Consider the following 13,285-nt stretch of genomic DNA (forward strand, 5'->3'; position numbering starts at 1 on the left):
AATGTCCTTCTTACAACTGGCAGTTTCTTAAGTAGCTTTAATTCAAAATAATCAGTATACCAAAGTGGCATATTTTGGGGTGACCTTCCCTGAACCTCATCAGTTCCCTCCTCTGAAGCTTCCCTGGAAGTTTTGTGTATTAAAAGCTGAGCTGGTAGATTGCTCCAATTATTTCATTGAGTTAATCTTTTAGTCTTGAAAATAAGTCAGTTCAGTTAAAGAGATATGTCTTGTTTCAGGAGTTGGTGATTTAGGTAGGCTCCCAAAGTTAGGCTTATGGTGCAAGCAATCATGTATTTATGAAGAATTTCTATGGAAACAAAAGAAAAACAATGGTGAATGATTGGAGCAAATTATGAATCAGTTTCTGAGTTCTGAGGGTAGCCAGTAGGAAAGATTTCTAGATGTCTGGGTTGAAACATCTTTTCCAATTTGAGTGTTTCTGGTGATGTCATCAGGTGGTCAGGCAAATTTCCTGAGTGGCCTACATAGTAAAAGGTATGAAGATTGGATAAACTTGGATTGGTGCGTGATTCTCTGAATTTTATATGAAGTCATTCAGATTCAGTTTGCAAGGCTTCAGGAAGAAGGGCAGTTTTAGTTCTCAATGATTCTAAGTCAGAAGTGTGGGAGAAAAATTGGAAACATTACTTTGGAAAGTTGTAGCCAGACATTGGATACAATTAGAAGAATTCAGGATCTAGTCCAGTTTACAGGTAGAAAGCAAAACTCAAAGACAACTAAGAGAAATAGAATCTAATGTCCATAAGTGTGTATGTACTGAAACATAATATTTTTCTCTCTACAATCACCTCAACTTCTACCAAAGGTAACCATAGTAAGACTAATTTGTTTGTAAATTAAGTCTAGTTTTAATAAACTTGGGTTGATTATTTACATAAGTGCAGGAAGAATAGTGATTGATCATATAGTCTCTTTTAAATCTGCTTTGCTGGAACTTTTCATAAGGAATTTTCAGATTGAACTTTTAACAGCCTCTCAAGCTAGGAAGCCATGCCAAATACTTGCCATCAGACTTTGCCTGCAATACTTATAGATTTGGGTGAATTCCTCTCTTCTTGAGGTCCCCAAAATATTTTGAGATTCCTGAGCCTGCTAGGAAGTTACTTTCCTTATTCATCTGGTAAGGCTGCTAGGAACTCTGTAAGCAAGTACCAGGCCAATTTTTATAAGGGACTTTACTGTAAGTTCCATAAAGTCAACCTTACTTCCTTAAAGCTGTCTGGTCACATCTGAGCCTACGCACATTTTCAGATATGACGTTCCAGCCAAACCTTGGCAATACAACCAACGTTTCAAATCGTGTCCTGTTACAAGGAGAGCAGATTCTTATCTAACTTATGCAAACAACTATATTGCCATGAAAATAAGAATACTCACTAAGTTTCCAAATTCTGGAGGGATTAGGTAGGGAGAAAAAGATAAATGTTTCATCTTTGTTTACAAAGGCATATTTTATCAAATTTTTCTGAGTCATAGTTAGCTTAAGAGGAAAGGTTTTCTTATATCTGGAAAAGAAACAAACAAAAAAAGATCCAGCAATATTTCAAAAAAAAAGTCATAAAATTATAATTATCCAGCTCAGTTTTATTCATTCCCATGTAATCAATTCTTGTTCTGCTTGAATCCAGTTTTTCCATTAGTTCTGAAAATTCTTACGCAGTTTAGTTTTATTATCTTAAAGTTATCAAACACCTGTAGTTGTCAAAAGTCTTTTCCATGAATCTCCTTGAAGATGAAGACAAAACATAAAGAAGCCTTAGTATTAATTCTTATTTGACTATGTAATTTAATCTTTCAAATAAGCCTAATTAGTGTGACTTTTTTCTTTTATAGAGAGAGAGCAGATCTTTTGAGATATTTCAGGGGCTCTTGAAAAATTCCAAAGTTAGCTAGTGGTCAAATGACTTCATTTAGAATTTGATTTTGGGAAGTTTGTCAAAAATATCAAAAAATTTGGACAACTTGACTAATAAATAGGATCACAGATCATTATGAAATACACTTAATTATCTATTTAACCAAAGTGATAAAGATTCACTAGCAAATATACATTTACATAGTTTGATCAAAACTTATATTTTTTAATATTGAAAAAATTCAATTTCTTAAGTAATCAAAGACTTCATTAAGACAACATGAAGCACAGGACATTATTTTGATAACACAGAATTTTTTTTCTAGGAAAAATATTTTAAATGTTAAAAAAACACTTGACAATCTCTTAGCATCAAGAGCAGACCAATAGTCCAAGAAAACTTTGTTCTTTTAACAAAGAGAAACCAAAATTTAAATTTTGCATCAGTTTACTTTTTGATACTACTTGATTAGATTCACTCCAATCTTAGCCAGCCCTGATCATGCCAAGAAAAAGAAAAAAAAAACCTTTCTAAAGATTCCTTTTCCATAAACCTTATGCAACTTTGTCAATTTTAGTTTGCCCCTTGTTTTTTCCCTTTTGACATAACTAGCTTTACTTTGTGGCAAAATCATTTTAATTTCCCTCAACAAAAATGTATTTCCATACTTATGCCTTTTCTAACCAAAAATATATTCTACTTTCCTTGTATGCAGATTTGTTTCCCTTACTATTTCTAGTAGCTTTAATTGCATATATTAATTAGAATTCTTAATCCTTAGAAATCTTAATTTCTAGTGAAAACTAAGAAGTAAGCATTTGTGAACTTTTATACCCAGGTTCTGTAAATTGGTAAATTTATGAATATATTTCATAATTTCTAGAAGCATACATTTCCTCATAGCACAATTTTTAATGTGGCACAAGACATATTTACTAACAGACCCAAACATCTTTAGTTATTCTGTAATAAGAAGACACAACTAGGTAAACTTAGACTTGGTTAGCAATTAATGGTTTAGTATTTTATCTTATTTGGAAATGATCACATTTCCCATTAAATGATGAATTCTGTTCATTTAATTTAACTTAGCAAAATTCTTAGGGTGGAAGTTACCAAAAGGATTTGGGAAACTATTTAAGTAGACATATCATAAAACAATCATTGCTAAAAAGTTCATCTAAAAACTCTTTATCTCATTTACATCTGTTTAATTCATTTGTTCTCAACAATCATACTTAGATTGCTCATGAAAATTTCATGAGACATTAAAGCAGTTTGCCATCAACTCAAGTTATTATTTATTCATTTAGCTGACAGATTTTGTAACAGAGATAACATGAGCTTATGTGACTTTTAGCAAACCTAGGTAGAATAAAAGTATTATATTTAATGTGATAACTCTAAAGACATGTCTGTATTAATTAAACAACAAACTTAAACAGGATTTTATTTACCAAAAATTATCCTAAATCGCGTGAACTTGAAAAATATTTAGGTTAGTTTCTATTATATTTCTGAGATTTAGAAATACTTAATTCATAAATGCTTATTTTTAAGCCAACTACATAAAACTTTTTTACAAATTAATTTTGGCGATACCATCCAGAGGTAGGAAAATACCATATCTATAACATACATACATAAACGTACACACAAACAGAGATCTTGTAGGTTTCATTTTAAAATTTCAGCTGTTTATCAGGAATAACAATATAAATCTCACTTGTTTATAAATAACTGTTGCAATAAGTGAAGTTTTCCCCGCTCAGTTGGCTAAAGCTTTCTACTAGTTATAGAGAAGACTTTCAGGATTTGTATTTGCTCTTGACGAATAATCTTATGGAAGCTGTGGAGCAGTTTGTATTTTTAAAAAGGCTTCTTTTCCTTTTCTTCCCCCTTCAGTTTTGGGCAATTTGGGGTGTGTTTACATTTCAAAGACGTGATAAGATTTATAACTTTAAAGGACAGAAAAAGAATGAAAGTTCCTCCAAGAAGGACTTTGGTTTCCTAAGGCCAATAATTTACAAGCCTTTTGAGGTAAATAGGGGAGGTTTTAGGATTAGCAAAAAGGAATAGATGCATTTTGGATTGCCTCTTGAGCTGCATTTTTCTTTTTAGTTTTGAAAGATTTTTGAGATAAGGACAGTTGCTTTCAATATTTTTTTTAAAGATATCTACAGCTTCTGGGACTGCAATTCTTAGACATAAAATAAGCAGGTGTACTAGGATATTCTTCGGATTTTAAGAAGGAGGAATTTACGCTGTATGTGGAGTTTTAATTTTTGTTCTAATTTCCGTTCTTTCATCTTGTTAAAAGGAGTCCTGAAGGCTAGCCATTATATTTCTTTGTATCCACTTTTTAATTTGGTCTTCTTATAGGTACCAATAAAACAATTGTGTAGGATGAGAGCTCTCTAAAACTTTCTTTTTGTTTCAAATATAGCCAATTAAAGGATCATCATCTGACCATTGACGAGTAGGATCTTATATTAATCTCAATAGGTGCTCAAACCAGTAAACACAAGGATGGAAGAGGCATCCCACAAGAAAGTGTAAAATATGCAACGCTTGTATAAGATCCAGAAAGCTTATTCCCAACGATAGTCTAAGAAAGTAAAGGCCTTTGTTGCACAGGCAGTAAGGATGGTGTAGTGAAAACAGTGTCTCTTGTCTCTCATGGGAATGTGAGATGCCTCCAGTCCAGCCCCTCTAACCTGTGATACTGGGCCGGCTCTACTGAAATGGAATATTTCTAGCATTAACAAAGCAATCAAGATAGGGACAACAAAGGCCCGTTATGGTCTGAGATCCCTCATGACAAACTCCCCTGAGAGCTGGCATGGCTGGACAAAGAGAGCTGTTTGTGGCTTCATGTCTCAGAACCCCAGTCTATTCAACTCGCCACCAAGGTGCATTCTGGCCTGGTAAGTGCATCTCTCAGATAGGGGAGACCAGAGAGAATATTCTCACTGGTCACAAAGTCAAGCTCTCAAGACATAGAACGACATGAAAGGGAAAACCTCATCCAGTTTTTACATAGGGGACCCACAACAAAGTTTGTTTAAATAGATGCTGATCTGGTGAGAACCATGAGCCCACCAGTCTATGAGGCCAGCTCGAACAGCAGGCTTATAGGGCCTATGCCTGCATTCTGCCCTGTGTTTTCTCCTTATGACAAAAGACACAATAGACAGAGACAAAGAAAAACAGTGACCATCTCTGGGAGGAAAAGGATCAATAAAAACTGACAATACTGATTACCAAATCTTTACCAGAGTTGCTGTGTCTAAGGAATGAGTTCCACAAATATTTTCTCCTGCTAATCTAAATTTAGAAAAGGAAAGAAGGACTCTTACTATTCTTGCTTCCATAGGACCCTGAAAGCAGAGATCCAGGAGAGTGATATAGTAAGTGTTCTTACCTTCTGCTGGCTTTTTATCAGAGATCCCAGGATCTTTCAGCTGCAGCAGCCTTGGAGTGAGCAGTGTCCAGCCAGTGAAGTGAATCCTGCTGGCTATGCCAACCGTTGGGGAGGAAAAAGTTTTCCTCTACCCTTCTAGGCTCTTCTGGCTGGTCTAAGAGTTAAACTGACAGGAGACCGATTAACAGGAGAAAGTCAATTTTAATTTCACATTTATGGGGATTCTATAAGAATATGAGAGTCAAAGAAATGACCAAAGCAGACAGCTTTTATACCTTTTAGACAAAGAAACAATAAATTTGTGAGGAACTGAGAAGATGAAAAAAAACTTAGGCTTGGATAGTAACTAGTGAAGAAATAAACAGAGTTTGTTTGCACATCCTTCTTGACTCTGAATTTCCTCTCTCTGATGATAAGGATGTCTCTCTACCTCCTAGTGCAAGGAGAGTACCTTTCACTTGGGAGATTTATTTCCTGCTCTCAGGGGGACAAAGGAGAGTCAGAGAGTCCTTTTTGCACTGGCTGTTTCTTAAGTATTTAAGAAACTTTAAATCAAAGTAATCAATGTGCCCTGAACCCCATCACCAGTCCTGGTCATGTGCTTATGACTGAGGCTAGGGATTGAGGCATGGGAGGGGTTGTTCCACGAAGGAAAATCAAGGCACTGTTTTCAGAGAAAGAGGGAATCGATTACCAGCAGAAAATATAGCATTATATCTACTTTCTTCAGGAGATCCCCTTGCTCTAGTGGGAAGAAGCGTGATATGATGACAAGAACTATGCAAGAGAAAGCTTGAGTTTTGGAATTCACAGCCCTGGATTCTATTCCCAGTTTGATCAAGTGCTAGCTGTGCAACTTTGGCAAGACAAATAACTTCTTTGACCCTTATTTTCTTCATCTAACAAAAGAGGTAAAGACTCAGAGTTTGAAAGAGGAGGGAAATGGCAGTGTTTGGTACTTGTTAATGCTTAGTAAAGGGTAACCAAATAAGATGAAAGGTTTTTTTCCACTTTCAAAAATTACAATATTGTACTCTAGGATAGTGCATATATTTCCTCCCAGTGAGAGAGTCACAAACTCTCAAACCTCAGTTTCCTCATTTGCAAAACTAACTAGCTACTTAGTTGACTCAACAAATATCTATGAAGACAATATAATATACCAGACATTTTTCTAGGCACTGAGGATATAATAGTGATCAAAATATTGCTATACTCTCTTGAAACTTACATTCCAGTGAGGGAGACAGATCACTAATAAAGAAACAATTGAGTATATGTAATGTATGTACTCGGAAGAAAAAATAGAGTGGATAAAGGGGATAGACACTTTTAGAAAATGAAGTCTGAAGTTTTATTTAGGTGGTCAGGGAAGACTTCTATGAGGAAGTAACATTGGAGCAGTATCCCTAAGGAAATGAGGGAGTGATCTACATGGTAGCGTTCCAGGGAAAGGAAACAAGTGAAAACGCGCTAAGAAAGCCCACTCTATGGTCAAGGGAGGTAGCAAAACCATTGAGCTCAAAGGCAATGAGGAGGGGTAGGGCATGGCTAACATTGAGACTGGAGAGGAGCTGGGACCATGTGATGGAGAGTCTGGTTGGCTATGATAAGGAGTCTGGATTTTATTCCAAGTGTGACAGGAAGCCACTGAATTTTATGCAAGCAAGAAATGATCTAACTTTCATTTTAAAGATACCGTTCTGGGTACTGTGGGGAGAAGAGATGATAGTGGAGCCAGCAAGAGACCAGTTAGGAGGGTGTGGTGGTATTCCTGGGAAAGGAGATGGTAGCCTGGACCTGGGTGCTGGTTTTGGAGGTAATGAGAAAGAGTCAGGTTGAAGAATCATTTTCAAAGTAGAGCGTGAGCTTGCTGATAGTTTAGTTGTAGAGTGTGAGAAAAAGAAGATGTTTGGTCTGAGTAACTGGGTAAATGGTGAAGCCATTTACTGAGATGCAGAACACTAGGGGAGCAGCAGGTTTTTGTGTTGAGAGTGGGAAATCAAGAGTTCAGTTTGAAATGCTTTTTAATCACCCAAGTTGAGATGTCAGGTAGCTGATATGAGTCTGGGAAAGGCCTAGGCTAGAGCTGTAGCTTTGGGAATGTTCAGTGAAGAGGCTGTATTTTGAGCCATGGGAATGGATGTGATCACTTGAGGAATGATTTCAGATAAAGGAGGAAAGAGGATGGAGCCCTGTAGCTTCAATAGTTAGGGCTTTGTACTTAAGTATTTCAAATACAGTCATGTGTCACTTAATGGCAGAGATATGTTCTGAGAAATGTGGTGTTAGGCAGTTTCGTTGTGTGAACATCATAGAGTGTACCTACACAAACCTGGATGATATAGCCCACTACACACCTAGGCTGCATGGTACTAGTCTTATGGGATCACTGTTGTATATGCGGTCCATTGTTAACCGAAACGTCATTCCGAATTCAAAACATAAAACAAATAGAAATGGACAGAGCTACTTTGCTTGAGCTTAATAGGAGGTTCAGAGTGCTGTAGGCTGCATTTTCCCCACACCTGCCCAACACCCAGAAATGCCCATGGGAGCCCATGTTAATCTTAGAGGCTCTAAAGAACAAATATTGAAAAGCACAGAGAGATCCCATCCTTTCCAGCTCTGGTGGGCTGCCAGCATATGTGTTTGGTCCACCCCAACCAAAGCATCCAAGAGCTCAGGCTGAGTTTCACGGTTCTGTTATGTAGCTAAACAGATTTACGGTTTCTTCTTGGTAAGATTTGATTAGAAAGCCAGCAGATGGAATTAAAGAATATCAGAGCTGAAAGTGAACCCAGAGATCATCTCTTCCAGTCTCTTCTGTTTATTGAGAAGTGGGTGATGAATTTTGGAAGGAAAAAGGGACTTGCATAGGGTAACCCTGGAAGAAACAGACCAGGCTCTGGCCCCACGTTCTCTGATTCACCATATTGTAGAACAAACGCGATGAAAAACATAGGCATTCGTCTGAAAAATGAAACTGCACAGTCAACTGAGAGGGCCGGTTTGGAGGAGATCAGTGAGTGCCCACCCATTAAACCGGGGGAGGTCTTCTGAGAGTCTATGCTAGGGGCTTTGGTAGTTTGAAACTTAACTCCCTTTCCATTGGGAGCTCTTAGCCTGGGGTTCATGGATGGGCCTCAAGGAGTGGTGGGCTCCTCAGAAAGTGTGTGTGTATGTGCATGCATGTGTATTTTTTTTCTAGGCAGAGAGTTCTCAAGAGTTTACTGGATTCTCAAAGGAATATATGATTACCCCCTCTCAAAAAGGATTTAAAAAAAAAAACCCAAAAATCCTTTTGGAAACAAGATGGCTGACTATTTTAGGCAAAGTCCTAATGCAGACCATGTAAATAAGCCATGTTTCCGGGAGGAGAAGAAGAATAACAAGTAAACTGACTAAGACGAGGTGAGAAGAAGTACTTGTTGGTTTTAATCTCCAGGAGATTAGTAAAATGTAAAGAAACTTTTTGCAATATTCAGCTATGCCATACCTCACTATGCCAATAGCCTTTTGCTGTAGTATTGTTTATGAAATACTTTTCTGGTACTCTACAAAACAAAAATTCTGATAAATAGAAAACAATGATTATTAGGCATTTTTTTCCTTTAACTTAGACTTTTATTTTCCTACATTACCTCTTTTTTATTCCCTTATTATAGGACCCTGTGGGCACTGAAATCCACTTCACCCATGCCTATTTCCTGTAATGGACGAACTTGATGCTAATGTGAGGTATGTTACATTTCTGTCTATATTGTGCTATAAATTATGGTCATTTGAATTATGAGGCTTCTGAAAAATCTGTTTTAGTTGAGTTACAAAGCTAATAGATATGAATTTTCTTCGTTTCATATATAATCATGAATGTGGTACTATTCAGTTATTAGTGCTTTTTTCATTTCTACTTAAGTGTTAAATATGCTATGGCTGTAAATGTTTCCAGATGCCTATATTAAAGGTCTGCATTATGGGAGATGCTGTTACGTTAAAACAGATCTTCATCTCTACGATAGGAAGAAAGAAGATGTATTTAAATGGGTTAAAAATAGTTTAAGAATATCCATCTGTACATCTAAACTTTAGATACGTATTCAGATAGCTTTTTATAACAGGTTCTAGTTTGCTCATTTCTTTTGTCAACGAGGTCATTGGATTATGTGCCATGATAGTTGCATAGTGTAGTTATATAAACTAAAAGGTTTTTGTTTTGTTTTCCTGCAACCCTTGGAGATCAAATAGTAGGATGACTCCTAGGGAAGTTTTTTCTTTAAAGGCTCGCTGCATTTTATTTGGTACAACCAAATAGTGTGAAGAAATTTGTATTCAATAAGGTTTAAATGTTATGAATTGGCCCTTGAGGCTGAGGATTAGCTGTAGGTAGCAATAGCTGGAAGACATTCTGAAAACAAATAGCTTCCTCGTGCAATCGCAGGAGCAGTTTCCCTTTCACTTGAGCCTTGTGGAAAAGCTTTGGGTATAGATCAGGGGCACTGTGCCTCTGTGTCTGAGGTGGCAGAAAGCTGCGACAAAGAGGAGCTGTCAGATATCTTGGTGGAAGCTCTAGTGTAAAAGTGACTTGAGTTGCACAGGTGTGCTATCACCTCAAACCTGGAAATTCCTTAAGCGTGGAAAGTGTCTCATGCATAATACCTGGCACATGGTGGGTATTTATTGAAGAACTGGTGATCAGCCAGTCATTGCTATTACTACATATATTTCAAATAGTTTTGTGTTCTAGAACACCTAGAGATGCAAGAGGCTCTGTATTTTTAGCAATAATTTTATACACTCTCAATGGAAGCATTGTGGACTTTATTTACCTAACACATTGACATGGGGCAGAGTCTTAAGACTTTAACACAGACTTTGAGGTCAGTGCTGTTTGTTTAATTTTCCTCTAAAAGTTTGTGACATTATTTGTACAGAGAAAGTATAATGGAATCTAGAGAATATCAATTTTATTTTTGTTAATTGAACGGCCAAGTGAGCAAAATGGTGATAGGTTATGAAATTGTTTTGAGTTTCAGATACTGTATCAAACTTCGTCACTTGGTTAAAATGCACTTCTTTTTGGATAATTCAGCTATTATGATCCCTCACTTTTCTAGCTTTTCAACATTTATTTATAGCAGCACTGGATTCTAACGACGGAATACAATTCAATTAAAATGAACGTTAGCTGTTCTCCTGGGTGCTATGGAACAGCCATGCAGGATACAAGATGATATCAGTCCCAGAATCTTGTCTCTGGACCATCCTCTCCGTCAGATTTCTAACCTGATCCCATCAACATATGCTCATTCTCACCCACTCTCCCTCTCTCCCCACAATGTTAGTAACATGCAAATGCCACAGACTTTCCACTCATTCACTTCCCAGTCCAGCCTCTGGGTGTTCATAATAAAGGACGTACTTTAGGCTCACAATTACTAGATTGTGATGCATGGATCATTAGTAATGCATAATAATTTGGGTGTTATATGAACATCTTTTTTATTTTAAAATAAATATTTATTTTAAGGTAAACTTATTGTGGTGAGTAATACTATTTTACCACTTATAGTGGTGAAATAAAATTTCATGTTAAAAGACATTTATTTAAAATTTAAGAGTAAGTTTATTTAAAGGAAAAAGTATTACGTAATTTAAAAATATTCATTAATGATTGAATGTGAAAAAAATCACAGGGTGATATGCAAACAACTGGGTCTAGAAACTGATGTTCTGGGTATAACAAAGTTGAGTAAATTTTATCATTTTGAGAGCGGGAACCGGAAATTCTTTTTCTGGTAGGGAGATATCATCACTTGGTGAAGGGCCTATGTCCAGTGAGAGCAGAAGGGCCTAGGTCCCTGGAACAGGAGAGGAATTTTTTACTTCCTCTGAGGACAGGAACATGAGTGAACAGAGGAGGGAGAAGGTTGGAGAAGAGAGAAGATTCAGAGAAGACGGAGAGTATGGGCTCTGCTTGGAAAAGGGCGAAGCATCCAGTGGCATTGGTGGCTGTCAGGGATTTTGGGAGGAGTTAGGTTGCATATCTGTATGTGTTAGCTTGTTTCAAATGTGTAGGATGTGTGTGTTGACCTCTCCCAGTGCCCAGTTCTTCAGCAAAGTTTTTTAACTTGGCTAGGAATTGAGTGTTAAATGTTTACTATGTGTGAGCTATAAACTTAACGTGTATTATTCCATTTAACTTTTAAAGCAATTCCATGAGGCCCATGTCATTGTTATCCCTGTTTTACAATGTGTGGTAACTAAGGCAGGAAGAGGCTAAGTAACCTGCTCAAGGTCATATAACCACACTCCCTCCTACTATACTATACTTGTACTATACTGCTGTATTTTAGGTGAATATGTGTGTGTGTGAGTGTGTGTTGGTGAGATGCCTGACCTTCCTGCCTGGGTAAATGTGATTTGGAAGAGAGAATGCGTGTGTGAAAATGGACACCCAAAAGGCAAAGGATAGCAGAAGAGTATAAATGCCCGGGGAAACTTCAGAAATCTAAGAGGAAGTTTTAGACTTCTATGGGCTGTAGACTTGAGAGGCTCCAGCTAATTTTTCCTGCATATCAAGGGACAGAGAGATCCTAGGTATCATTTGAGGTGTAAAATATCTAACAATTAAGTATTTTGCCAAGCCATACTGGCCACTTCATTTTTTGTTTGTTTGGTTTTATTTGAGTTTGCTAATTCAGCATGGTCCTTGCTATTATATATCAATCAGTGTTGTTGGCTACAAGCATCAGAAACTAATTTGATAGCATATTCAAAGATAATTTGGGGAAAGCTACAATGTACAGGCTCAAAGAATTAAGGTGAAAATGCTTGAGGACCAGGCTTGCAAATAAATGAGAACTTTGAGGGTTCGAGCAGAGCTAGAAAGTGGAACAATGGCCAACCACAAGAAGAAGTCGTGAGTACATTTCTGCATCATGGATAGCGTCCAGTCATTTCCTCTTTCTATGTGCTACTGAGTCAGAGTCCTGGGAGATATCATCTGATTGGCCAAGCTAAGTCATGTGACCACTTGCTGTCCAGCTTTCAGAATGGGAGGCCGGTACTGCTCAGGAAGATGACATGTAGTGGAGGAAAGTTAAGCCCTCCAGAGAAGTTGGTGCTTTTTAGGAAGGGTGAATGGAGGCTAGGTAGCCAAAATGTGACCAATGTCCAACTCCATTTGTTTTGTAGCAATTGGATTTATCTGATATTTATTTATTTATTTAATTTTATTTTTTGAGGAAGATTAGCCCTGAGCTAACTACTGCCAATCCTCCTCTTTTTGCTGAGGAAGACTGGCCCTGAGCTAACATCCCTGCCCATCTTCCTCTACTTTATACGTGGGATGCCTACCAGAGCATGGTGTGCCAAGCTGTGCCATGTTCACACCCGGGATCCGAACTGGCGAACCCTGGGCTGCCGAGAAGCGGCATGTGCGAACTTTACTGCAGTGCCACCAGGCCAGCCCCGGATTTATCCGATGTTTAAATAATGTTGCTCCATGTGTAAATAAAATGTGAAGGTTCCTTCGTTTATTTGATATACATTAATTAGACACCTAAACTATGTGCCAGGAAGAGTAACATAAGTGCCTGTTCTTAAGGATCTCATGGTCTAGCTAGAAGACAATCACACAAATAGAATTTAATACAGTGACAAAAGAACCCTAATAGTGAGATATACAATGAGCTATATTTTCTGTGAATATAAAATAGGACTAACAAAAAAATGAAATACTAGGTCTTGATTTTAGAAATATGAGAAGCATTACAAGCATTTTTCCCAAAAGGGCGTCCATGGCAGAGAGCGGTTGATGGAGTGTGGATTGACTCATGTTGAAAAGCCTGCAGTGAACCAGACCCCGGTTGGAGGGGCAAGTTCCTGACGAGTCCTCTCCTTTGGTAAATAGTGCCTCACCGATTTAGCAGTCAGCAGGCAGCTTTTTCCAGACAATCTGACACCCACCTGATGTCAT

The 13,285-nt window shown here is 37.5% G+C and overlaps 1 protein-coding gene across 13 annotated transcripts in view; it reads left to right on the forward strand.

Annotated features, from left to right (window-relative positions):
* Positions 1-13,285, forward strand: part of HTR4 (5-hydroxytryptamine receptor 4) — a 171,215-nt gene that overhangs the window by 15,499 nt on the left and 142,431 nt on the right. For all 13 annotated transcript variants that reach the window (XR_011525116.1, XM_070569253.1, XM_070569245.1 and 10 more), the window contains exon 2: positions 8,973-9,045. Coding sequence is in view for 12 of the 13 variants with exons in the window: in XM_070569253.1 (XP_070425354.1) it covers positions 9,020-9,045 (26 nt within the window). In the remaining variant the exon portion in view is untranslated. The remainder of the gene's footprint in view (positions 1-8,972; positions 9,046-13,285) is intronic.

The sequence above is a fragment of the Equus przewalskii genome, chromosome 13 (genome assembly GCF_037783145.1).
Source record: "Equus przewalskii isolate Varuska chromosome 13, EquPr2, whole genome shotgun sequence".
Taxonomy (NCBI): domain Eukaryota; kingdom Metazoa; phylum Chordata; class Mammalia; order Perissodactyla; family Equidae; genus Equus; species Equus przewalskii.